The sequence below is a fragment of the Saimiri boliviensis genome, chromosome 16, assembly GCF_048565385.1.
Source record: "Saimiri boliviensis isolate mSaiBol1 chromosome 16, mSaiBol1.pri, whole genome shotgun sequence".
NCBI lineage: Eukaryota > Metazoa > Chordata > Mammalia > Primates > Cebidae > Saimiri > Saimiri boliviensis.
The window spans coordinates 61,264,272-61,280,883 of NC_133464.1; the positions used below are offsets into that span (position 1 = coordinate 61,264,272).

General features: G+C 40.9%; 1 protein-coding gene across 9 annotated transcripts in view; it reads left to right on the forward strand.

The window, feature by feature from the left end:
• Positions 1–13,522, forward strand: part of RCBTB2 (RCC1 and BTB domain containing protein 2) — a 45,947-nt gene extending 32,425 nt beyond the window's left edge. For 8 of the 9 annotated variants that reach the window (XM_003942221.3, XM_010330065.3, XM_010330068.3 and 5 more), the window contains 4 exons: positions 617–743; positions 2,702–2,841; positions 6,060–6,190; positions 12,254–13,522. In XM_003942221.3, the coding sequence (XP_003942270.1) occupies positions 617–743; positions 2,702–2,841; positions 6,060–6,190; positions 12,254–12,394 (539 nt within the window). In that variant the 3' untranslated portion in view covers positions 12,395–13,522. Of the gene's footprint in view, positions 1–616; positions 744–2,701; positions 2,842–5,870; positions 5,908–6,059; positions 6,191–12,253 lie in introns of those variants that run through there. The other variant, XM_074387701.1, reaches the window with a different exon arrangement.
• Positions 13,523–16,612: the final 3,090 nt, after the last annotated feature.

Below are 16,612 nucleotides of genomic sequence, written 5' to 3' on the forward strand. Positions count from 1 at the left end.
CCCAAAAATCTGAAAAAGAACTCAGGGCTTTTACTTTGATAGTGAGGATTTTGTTAGGTGCACTATCATAATTTATTTCTCTCTGATGGTCTTCTGCAAAATAGAACAAATTTTATTTTCTTAAAAACATCAGAAACCAACATCAATACTAAATTTCTGTGGAGGTGGGTCTCGCTGTGCTGCCCAGGCTCGTCTCGAACTATGGGCCTCAAGCCATCTTTCTGTCTCCACCCCGTAAAGTGTTGGAATCACAGGTGTGAGCCACTGTGCCCTGCCCTTATTTTACTCCTTTTAAATTTTACCAAGAAACTGTGTCTTTTACTTTAGCTAGCATATTTACTCAAACGTTCTAAAATTTCATTCAAAATTAGTGATGTGGCTTGGGACTTTTTTTTTGTTATTTTGCCAGATTTATAAGCAGATATGTGTGGGATTCTTATCCTTAATGATTACAGAGATGCAAATCTGTCTTTAGGGGAAAAACCCCATTGCTCAATTGCTCAGTTATTTTGAGGAAGTGGTATTTTCATGAGCATCAGTAGAGCAGTGCCATATCCTAGCCTGCGGGTTCATTATGTCTGTGCTAACTCTGGAAGCATTTGCATTATTCTCTTAGAACCTGATGACCACCTTACAGTGGCTGAGTCACTGAAGAGGGAATTTGACAACCCTGACACTGCAGACCTGAAGTTTCTGGTGGATGGAAAGTACATTTATGCACATAAAGTCCTTCTCAAGATTCGGTAAGGAAGCATTTATTTTGAGAGTTGAGAAAAATCATTCATTCAACAACTATATTTTGCATGTTAGTAATAATGAAAAAATGTAAGGCTGTTTTTGCCCTTACAAGCATAGAGTGGAGCTGGAGGAAACATATGTGAAACAAGAAATAACAGGTTGTGTGTGGTTTGGGGAATCCGTACCATCAGCGTTCCTTAGGCTTGAAAAGTGGATTGGTCACCTTGGCAGCAGGGAGCAGCCAGCACACACTGCAAGTGTGTCCTGTGCTCTGAACACCGTATAGATACTTGGACGTCCATCAGTTACCCTCTCTGTCTGGGAATCAAGATCAACTCATAATAATCTCTTTAATCACTTGTGGGATACTGAACTTTTAGATGCTTTATAAAAGAGAAAATCAAGGTCTTTCCAGACCAAAAGGGGCTGTGGTGAGGCTAACACAGAGATTTTAAAAATCACATTTGTGAACGTTTCTGAGCAATGAGCTGTATGCGTTTCAAGTGTACAGTTTGATGAGTGCTGACACATGCACTCGCCTGTGAAACCATTGACCCACATCCAGATAGAGAACATTCCCATCACCCTACAAAGACCCCTCATGTCCTAGCCCTGGGCGACCATGGCACCTTCTGTCACTGTAGATTAGTTAGCATTTTCTAGAGCATACATAGATTGGATGATATGGGATGCATTCATTTGTGCCTGGCATCTTTCTCTTACATGATGATTTTGAAATTCATGATGTTGTTATGTAACAGATATTTAAATCCTACTGCAGTGAGTCACAAACTCAACACAGCATTTTAGTCTCAACTTCCCCTTTAGTAAGGTCAGGCTGTCAACGTCTGTTCACTCTCACTACATCATATCAACCTGCATGAAGGAAGGCAGGTGGAGTAATTTGCTGTAACAAAGTACTACAGGCTGGGTGGCTTAAGCAACATAAAGTTCTGGAGGCTGGAAGTCCCAGATCAAAAGTGTCAGTGGGATGGGTTTCTTGTGAGGCTGTGAGCGAGAATCTGTACCTGGCTCTTTCCTAGCTGCCGGGGGTTTGCTTACAGTCTTTGGCCTTCCTTGCCATGTGGCTGCTTAACTCCAGTCAGCATGTGGCATTCTCCCTTTGTGCATGTCTGTGTCCAAATTTACACCACCCCTCGCTTTTTTTTTGAGATGATATAGTCTTACTCTATTGCCCAGGCTGGAGTGCAGTGGCCGCCATCTTGGCTTATTACAACCTCCGCCTCCTAGGTTCAAGCGATTCTCTTGCCTCAGCCTCCTAAGTAGCTGGGATTACAGGCACCCACCACCTTGCCCAGCTAATTTTTGTATTTTTAGTGGAGATGGGGTTTCATCATGTTGGCCAGGCTTGTCTTAAACTCCTGACCTCATGATCTACCCGCCAGCCTTCCAAAGTGCCGATATTATAGGCATAAGCCACCACGCCTGGTCCAAAGTTCCCCTTTTTATAAGGATGCCAGTCACATTGGATTAGGGCCCACACTAGTGACCTCCTAATAACTTGATTACCTCTTTAAAGACTCTTTTTCCCAATAAGATCACATTTTGAGGTATTGGCCGTTTTAGGACTTCAACATATGAATTTTTAGATGGCATCATTCAACCCATAATGGACTGAGGAAACAGGATCACTCAGATTTTATAAAAATAAACCCACTGATTTCTCTAAATGCTAATTAGTGGATGCGGTGTGAGAGATGCCGGGGAGCCCAGCTCTGTCCCCATCAGCGCGGCCACTGGGGCTGCTTCCTGGGCCACCCCTGGCAGCAGGTTTGCATATACCTGAATAAATGATTGTTTGAAAACTCAGGCCTGCAAGGAGAGTGACGAGCCACATCAGGGATGGGCCAGGGCGCGCCTCTGACAGAAGGACGTGCTCCTCACAGAGGCCGTCTGTCCTGGCTGGGAAGCTAGGGCCTGACATGCTGTTTTCTTCCTTCAGATGTGAGCATTTCCGTTCGTCGTTGGAAGATAACGAGGATGATATTGTAGAAATGAGTGAATTTTCATATCCTGTTTACCGGGCCTTCCTGGAATACCTGTACACAGACAGCATCAGCCTTTCTCCTGAGGAGGCAGTAGGTAATTGCCAAAGACTTAGGAAAACTTGGCAAAATGTGGAGGAACTGACAAGGTGGTTTCTATAGAACCTAAAAGCAAGTTGCTGTGAGGATAATTACAGAAGCATTTCCTTTTGTGTGTGTTGAATCCAAACATGTTTCCCTTGTTACTACTTCAAACAAAGGCTGACTGGACAGGTAAGAGACAGAAGTACCAAGTCATCACCACTGCAGAGCATTGTGGGCAGCAGCCTGGAGGAAGGGACAGAGACCAGGGGCACACAGCAAATCCCAGTGTCTCCACCAGGAGGGGCCTGGGAGTTCCACTTACTTCAGACCATGGACTCAGTCAATGAAGTCTGTGCCCAGCGACTTAGGAGGCTGGGAAAGTGGGCATTTCCATATGGCCATAAGTCAGCTAAAAATTATATGGTTTCAGAAGAAAGGAAGAATGGATGTGAGAGAGAGAGAGACAGAGAGAGAGAGAGAGTGTGTGTGTATGTGTGTGTGTGTGTATGTGTGTGTGTATATGTGTGTATGTGTGTGTATATGTGTGTGTGTATATGTGTGTGTATGTGTATGTATATGTGTGTGTGTGTGTGTATGTGTGTGTGTGCTGGGGTAGGGGTCATGGGAGAGGCAGCTAGCAGCTTCTGCCACAGGAGAGATACGATTTGTGTTTAAAAGATCAGTTATTATATTGGTTCAGATGTGAGGTGATGGAATCCTGGGTTGGGGTTGTATAGCAGTGGAAGTGTTGAAAAGAGATCAGATTGTAGATACATTTTAAAGATGTTGCTGATGGGATTTGCTGATGGATGGGATGAGAGGTGTGAGTTGAGAGAGAAGGACAGCTGCACTGAGGTGCTTGGCCTGGGTAGCCTCTTAATGGAAGTCCTGTTCACTAAGGTGAGGAAGATGGAGAACAGGCTTGCTCTTGACTTTGAAAGTCAAAGGAGTTTCAGCTGCCCATTAGGTACCCAAGTGGCAATTTTTTATAGGCCCACCCCTAAAATTTGCAGGGCTCTAGCCAAGACTCCACATGGAGACCTATGTTCCATATGGCTCCATTGTTTTCAGGTGGGCTCCACCTGAAGCGAGGCATCTGCGTCATACCCTAAACTAAAATAAAGTCAGAGCAGAGAGAAGAGTTAATGTTTAAAAAAAAGGAAGTAACCAGAGGACTAGACAACACATAAGTGAGTATTTCTATAACTTGGGGTGGACATCAAAGGCAGAAGCTATAAAGGAAAGGATTTATAGCTCTGGTTTCAAAAGATAAGAAACTTTTATCCACCTAAAAATACCATAGAGAAAAATTTAAAGTTATATGTCAAGCTCATGAACTTCAGATAAAATATGTTCAATCCTCCCACCTTGAAAAATGTTCATTTCATTAAGAACTGAAAGGACACATTTTAGTTTTAGTTGGCATTTAGAGTTGCAGGACCCCTGGAGTTGTGTGCCAGAGCCCAGTGGCACAGGCAGGACAGACCCCTCCTCCAGCAGAAGGGTGTGTGGGTACGCTAGCTTGCATGTCCAAGCTCTACCCACCCCCAACCCAGGTTAGCCTTTGGGTCAGGGGGTCTGCACATTGGTGATGGGCTCTAAGGGAGGAAATACCCACACAGATGGCCTCAGGGCTAATTATGCAGGCAGTACCAAGTTCCCAGGTACCCAAAGTGTGATCTAGAAGTGGGCATGTGTCTCCTTGCCACCCTGTGCTGAGGGTGGGTGTAGAGGAGGCACAGAGCTGGGGTTTGGGGCAGTGTCCTCTCTCAGGACAATGCTGCTGGCTTGTGTGAGTCTGAAGCTTGTGGCCAAAAACAATGAAGCCATTCACAACTCTCAAGATTTCAGAAGATTTCAGTGTCCTCCAGTGGGCTATCTGTCTTTCCTCCATAACTCTGATAATATTTCTTACACTAAAAAGCAAGTTTCCAACCAAATTCTACCATGTGTACAAGATTTATTAGCAGATAAGACAAAAAAAATATGGTAATAATTAATATGCTGAAACCTCAGCTCTCTGACCTTTATACACTCTGTTAAGTACCTTGCATGAAAAGTTAGCTTGAAGTGCACATGACAATATTCTAGTAGCCGGATTCAGCTAACCTTTTGATCCTGGCTACTACTCATTTCACCAATGACAAACTAATTCTGACATTCTTTATGCTAATTACAAATCCTCCAATGAAGATTCAGAAAAACTAATAGGATTTTTCAGATGCTAATTGACTGCTTCAGAGTATTTCCTATCATTCCTTGAGGTTAATTAAAATTAATTTACATGTGTCACTTCACCCAGTCTACATTGAATTACTTGAAAATAGGTGATAGGTAATCTAACAGGTCTCACCTGCATATATAGATGATATTTAAAACCCTGGGGCTGGAGTTCTGGGAAGTAAGTGAGAAAAGTATCTGAGGATTTAACCCTGGGGCACTCAAACATTTGGAAGTCAGGAAAAATGGTCCAGCCAGGAGAACTGAGGAGCAACTAATTGAAGAGAAGAAAAATGCAAGCAAGTGACAAAGTGTCCTGAGGAGAGCATCATCAACCATATCAAATTCTGTGCCAATGTCGAGTGAGAGGAAACCAGAGAATATGGCACCCTGGAAGCCATTGTGACCGCCACAGGTGTGACTGCCACAGGTGTGACTGCAGTAGTGATGGGGATGGGGTTCTGCTTTGAATGGCTTGAGGTCTGAATGGGAGGTGGGAAAATGGAGACAGCAAATACAGACAGCTCTGATCAGAGAAATGGGACAGGGTAACAGGAAGCAGACACATATCCATGAAAGGATTTCCTTTCCTTGTCTGTTCTCTTTCTTTCTCTTTCCTTTTTGTCGTGGTGGACACTTTTATAGCATGTGTGTATGTGCTCCTGGGAATGGCCCAGGAGAAGCCCACATTGAGATTGCAGGGAAGGGGTCACTCGAGGAGCACTTGCCTTTTTTTTTCTAGGAAAAAATATTAAAAATGAAATATTAAAGCTGTGCTCCTGTTTTTCAGCCACTAATGATTTGTGTATCATATTTGCTCAGCTTGGCTGCCGTCCTGGGTCGAGCCCCACATTGAAGTGTAAGTGTCGGTCAGCATCAGTCTATTTGCGCAGTGCTTCACTGAGGATTACATCCAAAATAGTGTCCAGATCATCTGTGAGTGGCTGAGTGGGCGAGTTTAAATCAGGATGCTCAAAATTACTCCCTGTGATAAACACTTCTTTCCACCAGGACTGCTAGACTTGGCGACATTTTATAGAGAAAATCGTTTGAAAAAGCTCTGCCAACAAACTATCAAGCAAGGCATCTGCGAGGAGAACGCCATCGCTCTGCTCTCGGCTGCCGTGAAGTATGACGCCCAGGTAAGGAAAGCCTGCTTCTGGCTGCCGGCCTCCTGGGGAAACTGAAGCGAGGTGTCTGCCTCATACCTTAAACTAAAACAAAGACTTAACGTAAAAGAAAATATGAAGTAACCAGAGTACTAGACCACATATAAGCGAGTATTTCTATAACCTTGGTGTAGACATCAAAGGCAGAAGCTATAAAGGAAAGGATTTATAGCTCTGGTTTCAAAAGATAGGAAACCTTTTATCCACCTAAAAATGCCATGGAGAAAATTAGAAAGTAATAAGACACTGGGAAAAATATTTGCAACATATAATGAAGCCTGTTTACCAGAGTAAATAACAAAAAGAGAATATGAACAGTTTGGTTGAAAGAAATGGACCAAAGAACAAATGATTCTATGAACAGACAAAAAACGTAAATGAAACAAGGTATAACTTTTTGCCTGTCAAAGCAGGAGTATATTTCTAGAGATAATATATAGGATCAGAATAATGGTATTCTCTCCTAAATTGCTGGGGGGGTACAAATTGGTATGGAGAACAACTGGTATAATATGTATTAAATGCCTTAAAGACATAATTATTTCAGAATTCACTCATAAGTATTTACCTTGAGGAATTAATCATGGATTTGGACTAAGACTCAGCTTCAAAGGTATTTACTGCAGCAATTTATTAATTTTAAAAAAGTAGTGAAAGGTCAGTGTGAATAGTGGAGGCTTGTTTATAAAATGCTAATACCAAGAAATTATGCAGCTATTCAAGATATATCACTAAGTGAAAAACTACGATCCTATTTTTGTTTTTTACAAAAGTATAAATAGCTGAGTAAAAAACTAAAATTCATTATCTACATAGAAAAAAAGACTGAAGACTATGGTTAGTGGTTATCTTTGAATGGTAGAATTATGGAGGATTTTTATTTCCTTCTCTTTGCTTATTTTTTTGAACTTTTACAGTGACCATGTATTGTTATGATAATAAAGAAAGGAAAGAAAAGTGATCTTAGAACCAAATCTTTAGGAAACAGGCCATAACTTCTTGGAGTCAGTTTCCTTTTGGTAGAAGGATATCCTCTCCTTTCGTCAAAAGACAGAGACATTTTAGTAGAAAAAAGGTTATAACTTTTTTTCTGTTTATGTAAATAATATTATGTTTATTAAAAAAAATTTATAAAAGACAAAAAGTGTGAGGAGGGTAATGAATTATCAGCCAGAGAACAATTAGCATTTTCATATAACGGCTTCTGAGTTTTTGTTTTGTGTCACATTATGTATTTGTAAATACATTTAAAGTCTAGGTTATTTTTTTTCCCTTAACATTAAAAAAAAACTACTACCTCAAAACATTGACATTTAAAAGCACAGTGAACGTTTGTTTTATATCAAGGCAATAATATATTGGGCACTTACAACACACCATGTTTCATGCTCAAATAAAATCCATGCACTTTTCTTTTTTTTTTTAAAGATGGGGTTTCACCATGATGGCCAGGCTGGTCTTGAACTCCTGACCTCAGGTGATCCACCCACCTCGGCCTCCCAAAGTGCTAGGATTACAGGCGTGAGCCACTGCGCCCGGCACAATCCATGCACTTTTCATAGTCTGTGCTTTAGAGTCATGGTGATGAGCCATGGTGATGGAGGGCCGTCTCCGATGTCAGTATGGTGGCACATGGTGTTTGCATCTGAATCAGGCTTCATTTTTAATACTTTTTCATATTCTCTATGTGAATTATTTGTCTGGCTACCTTCCAGCTCTTTGTTTTTCTAGAAAGTAAGCACTTTGAGGCATGGCAGGCACTTTGTTTTACTCACAACAATATCCCCAGTGCCTAAGATGGCTTCTGACTCACTAAATACTCCTGTAATGGATGTTCAGTTTTGCCTATAGAGGTGTACTGTTTTACTACAGCCTGTCCAGCTAATTGCTGTACCCTAAATTAGCATAATAGACTACAAGTAAAATATACTGTATATGTACTTAATGTAAAACACAAGCTTTCGTAAATAAAGAACAGTGCTGTATTTGATCTGCCTGGCTCAAGTAAGCAAAAAATGAGCTCTTTCAGCAAATTACTATCCCTCATGCTGGATTGCCACTTAGTACATAATTAATATGAGCCAGGGTTTATTCTAAGCACAGTTCATGTTGCATTTACGCCTAAAAACAACCTCATAAGACATAGGCATTATTATATTAGATCCAATTTATAAATGCAGAAACTGAAGCTTGGGGAGATTAAGTAATCTCAGTAAACTAGTAAATTGCAAAACTGGAATGCAGTCCAAGATTGGGCACATTTTAAAACCACATGTTTAACTACAATTATCCATTGTCCTCAGTATTTTGAAATCAGGAGTATTTATGCATGGATTCAATGAATATTCACTGAGTGCCTGTGACAGGCCTGGCACTGCCCTAAGCACTGGGGTACTGCAAATGAACAAAACAGACCAAAGTCTCTGCCCCTGTGGGAATTTCTGGTGAGGGGAGACGAGTGATAAATAAATGAATAGGATATATAAGTATGTCAGATGGTGACAAGTGATATGCAAAGAAGTAAGCCGGGGAAGCCAGCCTAGGGACTACCATGCCGAGATAAAGTGGAAATTTTAAATAGAGTAGTGAGGGAGGCAAGACATCACTGAGCAGGTGACTCGAGCAGAGACTCAAAAGAGGTGTGGGTGGCGTGTTTGGGGAAAAACAAGACTGGTGTGGATGGTACAGTGGGAAGGGAAGTAGCTGATGAGGCAGGGGGATGGTGCAGTGGAGGCACATGGTGGTATTGTGAGGGAGGAGACAGGGCCCACAGAGCGCACATGCAGGTTTCAGGAATCTGAGTTCCAAGGGGAGTGGCCATCACAGGGTTTGGAAAGGAGCGGACGTGATCTGATGTGCATTTGAAAGTAATCCTCCTGGCTGCTGTGTTGAGGGGGGAGAGAGAGAGAGAGAGAGAGAGAGAGAGAGAGAGAGAGAAAGAGTGTGTGTGTGTGTGTGTGTGTGTGTGTGTAGCGGAAAAAAGGTACTTAAGCTGTATAATCCAGTTGGGAAGTGTGTGTGTGTGTGTGTGTGTGTGTGTGTGTGTGTGTGTGTGTGTGTGAAAGAGGGTACTTAGGAGACTGTATAATCCAGTAAGTGATGATGGTGGATTGGTCCAAGTTATCACCTGTGGGGATGGAAAAAGTGACTAGATTTTGAATACATTTTGGAAGTAGAGCCAACAGGATGTGCTGATGGATTAGATATGAGGAGAGAAAATAGAAGACTTAGGAGGTTCTGGGCCTCAGCAACCGTAAGGATGAAATTGGCGTTTATTGAGATGGAGAAGATAGAAGCAACATTTTGGGGGAAATATCAGGAATTTGGTTTTGAATATGAGAAGTATGTGATGTCTATTAGACATCCAAATGGAAATGTTTAATAAGCAAATTGGATAAGCAAGCCTGGAAGTCAGAGAGAAGTGTACTGAAGTCAAAGCTGTGACGCAGTGATGTGACACGTTTGAGGATTAAGTCCTGGGCACTCCGTGTTTGGAGGTTGAGGAGATAAGGAGATACCAGCAAAGGAGACTGAAGGTTGAGGAGATAAGGAGATACCAGCAAAGGAGACTGAAGAGGAGTGAGCAGTAAAGCCAGAGAGAAACCAGCAGACCATGTCCCAGAAGCTGGGAAAGAAAGTGAAACAGGAAGGAAGAAGTCCAAACCACGCCAGACGCTGCTGGCGTGTCTGCAGGAGACCTGAGAACTGACGAGTGGGGTCTGGCAGTAAGAACGCCTGGGGGGCCTTGGCAAGCAATTTTAGCCTAGTGAGGCAGGAGGTCTGATTGGAGTGTGGAAGTAAGAAGAATTGAAGGTGGGGAATAGAGGCAGCTTTTCGTGGGAATTTTATTATGAAGATTAAAAAGAGGAAGAGGTTTGCAGGCATTTGAGGTAAAACTACTTTTTTAAGATGTAGGAGATGGAAGGTGTCTAATGGTGCAAATCACTCAGTGGAGCGGAACAAGCTGGTGATACAGGGGACAGTTGTTAGAGCACAGCCCTCGAGTAGGTGGAACAGTGGGATCCAGTGACAGAGCAAGGGGCCCTGCTTTATGTAGGGGGTTGGACCATTGATCCAGAGAACATCATGTGCAGAGGCCTCTGTGTAATAGGCGAGGAGACGTGGTAGGACAGGCTTGTGGAGGTTCTTTTCAGGTAATTCTGGTTCTCAGTGAAATAGGAAGTCATGTTAGCTGAGAATGAGAATGAGAGGGGAAATACCAGTCTGATGGGAGAAGTATGAGAGTCCTGTAGGAGAATGAGCAAACTAGGAGAATGTGGTTGGATTGCAGGACAGAATAAAGGGCCCGGTTTTGAACATGAAGCTGTATAAAGTGGTAGCATTCAAAATAGGCTACATTCTTTAACTGAACAATAATGAGGGCCTTGTTTTATATGGAAAGAATTCCCCGATAACCACCCTATGCCAATTTATTGAGTTCTTAGAATCACAGGACTCTTTCAAAGTCCTGCCCATATTTAATATTTAGGGGAAAAACCCATTCTAGAAAAGTAAAGGAGCATGGATCTAAGTGATAACTTTTTAGGGTCCTTTCATTCTCCCATTAATTAGCAATTTTGCTGATGCTGTTGAGATCTGTGAGGTGTAAAACTGTTGTGCCACCTAACTCCAAACACACTCTGTGTGTGGTATAGGTAGGAATTTCTCCATTCCTCTCTGTAGAGTTCAGCCAAAGAGATGATGCATCTCTGTCTGGTTTCACTTTCATAGGCTATAGGCAAAAATGTCATTTCTAAAAATTTAACCAACAGCACATAATTTTAAATGGATCCTGGGATAGTCAGCATGTATCAGTGAAGCACATTATATATAGTGTGCTATGATAACAAGTGGGTGTGTGAATTTCCCTGTTTATCACTGAGGGCTTACCTGGGACAGAGACACATCATATTGCTGGTGTGGCACAGCAGCCTGCCCAGTTACGCTCAGGCATGAAATGAACATTTTCCTAGTATAGTTTCTTTCTTTTCTTAAAAGAAACTGTACTGTAGGTTTATATGTACATTGGCAAGGCTATCAGCATTGCTATTTTTTCTGTCTATTTTTTCCATTTGCTATAATTTAGAAGAAAAGGCTGTCATGTAATATGCCGATGTAATTGCTTAAAAAGTATTTGGGGCTTTCTTTTTTTTAATAAATTACCTACAGTAGCTTGGAGAAGAAACTTAAAAACTGACCACCACCTAGTGGCATTTTGTCCTGGGCCAAGTAACCTAGGGTTTGAGGCATATCGGAGGTCTCCGCAGCCTGGCCTCACTTCTTCAGGATCAAAATGCATCTGGTCAGCCTCATTCTGATTCTCAAGTTATAGTTCTAATCAAGAGAATTACTACAGCATTAATCTTTGGCCCAAAGTGCACTGCAGTAAGCCAGAAAACACTAATCTGTCGGATCTCTCTTACCAGAGCCTTGGAAGTCATGATTTCTTTAAAGCATTTTCCCAGTTGAGATTATTGAAGGCATACGTAGTGTGATCAAATCCATCCATCCCATCCTGTGTCATCTCATAAAGGGAAAAACGAGTGGCCTGTTAATGACTTCAGAGCAGCAGTTTCCCAGCATTACTGCTTTTTATGGCTTACCTTTTTCTTCCACCAATTCTTTATAGGCAGATGTACTTAAAGACCCTGATATAAATATAAAAGAGGAGTTATAGAGCTTTTGACAGATATTGAAAGTGGAACCAACAGTTACAAATACTGTCACTAGACAGAGGAACCAAAGATTTTGTACACTCACCTGCCTATTTCTGGGAAGAAAAAGTCAGATTCTTTGCCTAGGTTAGTGTGGAGGAACTTAAATGTTACTCTGTGCTATTTAAATTTTTACAAGCATAGATGATTCATATGTGTTATACTTTTTATGACTATTCTTGAGGTATTCCCATACTATCATTTCCTCCACTTGGCTATCACATCCTTTTTCCTTGCCTAACTTGTTTTAGCAATTTTCATGCTATGTTGCATTGAATTAGAAAATGTGAATTTATTAAGCCATCTGTGTTGTTGTTCCTAGGATTTAGAAGAATTCTGCTTCAGGTTTTGCATAAACCATCTGACTGTGGTAACACAAACTTCAGGTTTTGCGGAAATGGACCATGATCTCCTGAAGAACTTTATCAGCAAAGCAAGCAGAGTTGGAGCCTTTAAAAATTGATCCCATCTGCAGGAAAGGAGTTTTTGAGCCTTTCCATTTCCCCTGCAAAAGCCAGAGATGAATCACTTCTCTTTAATTAATAGTATGTATTGTGAGCTACATTTGGCTGAGTACTTGTATCTGTCAAAAGAAGGATGATGAGTGGTCTTCATCTGCCTAAATCCAGAGTTTACGTAGAAAGCATTGAATGTTCTGATCAGATGCGACTAAGTTCAAGGAAAAAAAATTGAAATAATCTTATTTACCGTTTCCTCTTTTGAGTCACTTACATTGGTACCCTGGTCTCAGTATACGCTATTCTGGCCCAAATTTCCCATTATTCAGCTGGCTAATGCCACATACATAGCTTGACAAGGAGTGCTGTCCTTACCACATTTTCAGCATTCAGCACAGTGCCTTGCATATAGTAGGCACTGAATTTACTATAAATCTTCAGTATGTCCTGAGAACAACTTTCATTGTGGAATACTGAGAGAAGGAATAACTTGCACAAAATAAACTTAAAACAGCCTGTAATTATTGAGGTTCATATTCTTCTGGCATGTCATTCTGAGAAATTATAGCTAATTTCGAGCATTATTTAGAATTCACAAAAGGCCTTGGCAATTAAATTGTCAGAGGCCCAAGGGCTAATTTTAATTTTTTATTTACTTGGAGTCATTCATTAATTTCTCACATGAGATTATGGAGTCTGAAGTATTATCTTTGAATGAAATTCCTGGGCTTATCTGCCTTACATAATCACATAAGGTCCTTTGCTTTTCTTTTGTGTTAAGAGGGATTTGCCTCTGTAAATGAAAATTACGATGTGTTTTTCTTGTAGCTGACTTTCACGTCACTATGAAATAGGTCTCTTAACCTGGCACCAGTATAACTTAAAGTATTAGCTGAAAAGGAACTGATACTTACATTTCATGGACAGCATTAACAAGAATGAGACAAACTCACACTTTTTAGACCAAAACAAATTACCTAATTGCAAAAGAGAAACTGGAATGGAACACAGTGTCAGATTCTTCTATTGTGTATCTCCCAATATCATGTAAAGAAAACCCTTTTGGAATTAATTCTTGTTCTGATGCTGAACTATTTGATAATAAAGTGCTTATTTGCAGATAACAGAACAAATGTGTTTTTTTTTTTTTTATCCCAAAGCAGCAGCCAAATTAAAAAATTATCAACCTCATGTCTTTTAGAGGTACATAAATCAGTAGGATATATTATACTCTTGTAAAGCAGTTACTCAGTCTCATAGTAAAGCCCACCTGGAACACAAATAAATTTTAAACAACCTAATTATTATTCATTTTATTGCCTTTGCCTGCTCTATATTGGTGAGGTGACTTTTTGAAGACAATTTTCATAGAGCAGTTTTAGGTTTACAGCAAAATTGTGAAGAAAATAGAGTTTTCCCTTATAACCCCTGCCCTTACACATGCACAGCCTTCCCCGCCATCAACATCCCCCACCAGAGTGGTTGAACCTACTTGGACACATCATTATCATCCACAGGCCATAGTTTATATTAGGGTCCATCATTGGTGGTGCACATTCTGTGTGTTTTGACAAATGTATAATGACCTGTGTCCATCACTACTGTATCATACAGAGTAGTTTCATTGCCCTAAAAGTCCTCTGAGCTCTGCTTATTCATCCCTTCCTCCTTTCCCACTAACTTCTGGCAGCCCCGGATCTTTTTACTGTCCCCGTAATTTTTACCTTTTCCAGAATCTTGTATCTTTGGAATCATACAGTATATAACCTTTTTGGATTGGCTTCTTTCACTTAATAATATGCATTTAAGTTTCCACCACTTGGCTTGATAGCTCGTTTCTTTTTAGTCCTGAATAAATACTCCATTGCCCGGATGTACCAGTTTATCCATTCATCTTTGGAAGGACGTCTTGGTTGCTTCCAAGTTTTGGCAATTACAAATAAAGCTACTATAAACATCTGTGTACAGGTTTTTCTGTGGACATGTTTTCAACTCCTTTGGGTGAATACCATGGAGCATGATTACTGGATATGTTAAATGTTTTGCTCTTTGGGGGGATTTTTTTTTTTTTTTTTTTTTTTTTTTAAGAAACACTCAAACTGTAATTCAAAGTGGCTGTACCATTTTTCATTTCCTTGAGCAATGAGTAAGAATTCATGTTACTTCACATCCTCACCAGCATTATGTGTTGTCAGTGTTCCAGATTTGGGCCATTCTAATAGGTGTACATTGCTATCTCATTGTTTTAAGCTGCATTTCCCTGATAACATATGATGTGGAGTATTTTTTCATGTGCTTATTATGCTAGCTGCATATCTTCTTTGATGAGGTGTCTGTTCAGATCGGTGCCAATTTTTAAATCTTTTTTAAAATTGTTTTGAGTTCATTGTATATTTTGGATAACAGTCCTTTATCAGATACATCTTTTGCAAATATTTTTTCTCCCAGTTTGTGGCTTGTCTTTTCATTCTCTTCGTCAGGTCACATTTTGAATACATTATTTCTGCTATGATTTGGATGTGGTTTGCCCTTGCCAAAACTTGTACTGAAATTCGATCCCCAACGTGGTGGTGTTGGGAGGTAGGGCCTAGTAGGAAGTGTTTGGGTCCTCGGTGCAGATCCATCATGAATAGATTAATGCCCGCCAGCAAGAGTGAGTGAGTTCTGGTTCTCTTGGGACTGAATTGAAAGACAAAGTTTCTATCTGACAAACTGCTTAACCATTTTTCTGCAGACTTTAGAGGAAAAGAGTCAGAATGTCTCTAGATCTAAATCAGAATCTTATTTTTAAAACTATATACTTTTGTTCTCTTATTTTGAAAGTAGCCTCATACCATTTGTTTTCATTTTTTGGGTAAGTTTGCTATTTTATCCAACAGAGAACTCAGAATGGAAGTACCTATCGCATCAGTTCTGGCAGTTAGACAACCACCGTTTTTGTTTTTTTGGTCTTTCTCCCTCACCTTCCTGTGCCAGCTATAGCTGACTGGCTTTCATGGCTTCACAATGTCTTCCTTTTTCTTGCCTATTTCTGACAAGGTCTTCTCAAGCTCCTCAGTGCCTTTTTCTTATGTGAAATCATTTCATATAAAAATTGGAACATTCAAAGGGGAACGGATAGGCTTACTTGGGGATGAAAAATGGACTACCCTTTACACACTCCACCATGGGTCAGTAGGCATACTGTCAGAGTACAAGTTGTTACTCTGGACTCTTACCCCGTTTTTCTCCCTAAGCTTTGTTTTGTGTAGGTTTGCATGCTTCTTACCTCTGTACACACAGAACAATATATGGGCCTTTTTTTTTTTCTTTGACAAAGTCTTGTTCTGTCACCCAGCAGGCTGGAGTGCAGTGGCACCATCTTAGCCCACTGCAACCTCTGCCTTCTGGGTTCAAGCAGTTCTTCTGCCTCAGCCTTCCGAGTAGCTGGGATTACAGGTGCCCACCACCACCACACCTGGCTAATTTCTGTATTTTTAGTAGAGACAGCATTTTGCTGTGTTGGCCAGGCTGGTCTCAAACTCCTGACCTTGAGTGATCCACTTGCCTTGGCCTCCCAAAGTGCTGAGATTACAGGTGTGAGCCACCACACCTGGTTGGTCAATCTATGGGACTTTCACAGAATACAGATTTGAGGATTCTAATTCAGTGTGTCTGTATACGTGTCATACATATATATATATATATATGTATATGTGTATATATATATATGTATGTATATGTGTGTGTGTGTGTATATATATATATATATATATATATATATATTTTTTTTTTTTTTTTGAGACAAGGTCTTGCTCTGTTGCCCAGGCTGGAGTGCAGTGGTGCGATCTTGGCTCACTGCTACCTCCACCTCCCAGGCTCAGGTAATTCAAAGTAGCTGGCACTACAGGCACATGTGCCAGCAAGCTCGGTGTATTTTTTTTTTTTTTTGTAAAGACAGGGTTTCACCACATTGCCAAGGCTTGTCTCGAACTCCTGGATTCACACAATCCGCCTACCTCAGCCTCCCAAAGTTCTGGGATAACAGGCATGAACCACCGTGCCCGGCCCAAATTCAGTTTTTTTTTTTTTTTTAAATGGAGTCTTTCCCTGTCGCCCAGGTTGGAGTACAGTGGCGAAATCTCAGCTCACTGCAACCTCTGCCTCCTGGGTTCAAGTGATTCTCCTGTCTCAGCCTTGCAAGTAGCTGAGACTACAGTCGCATGCCAACACGTCCAGGTAAT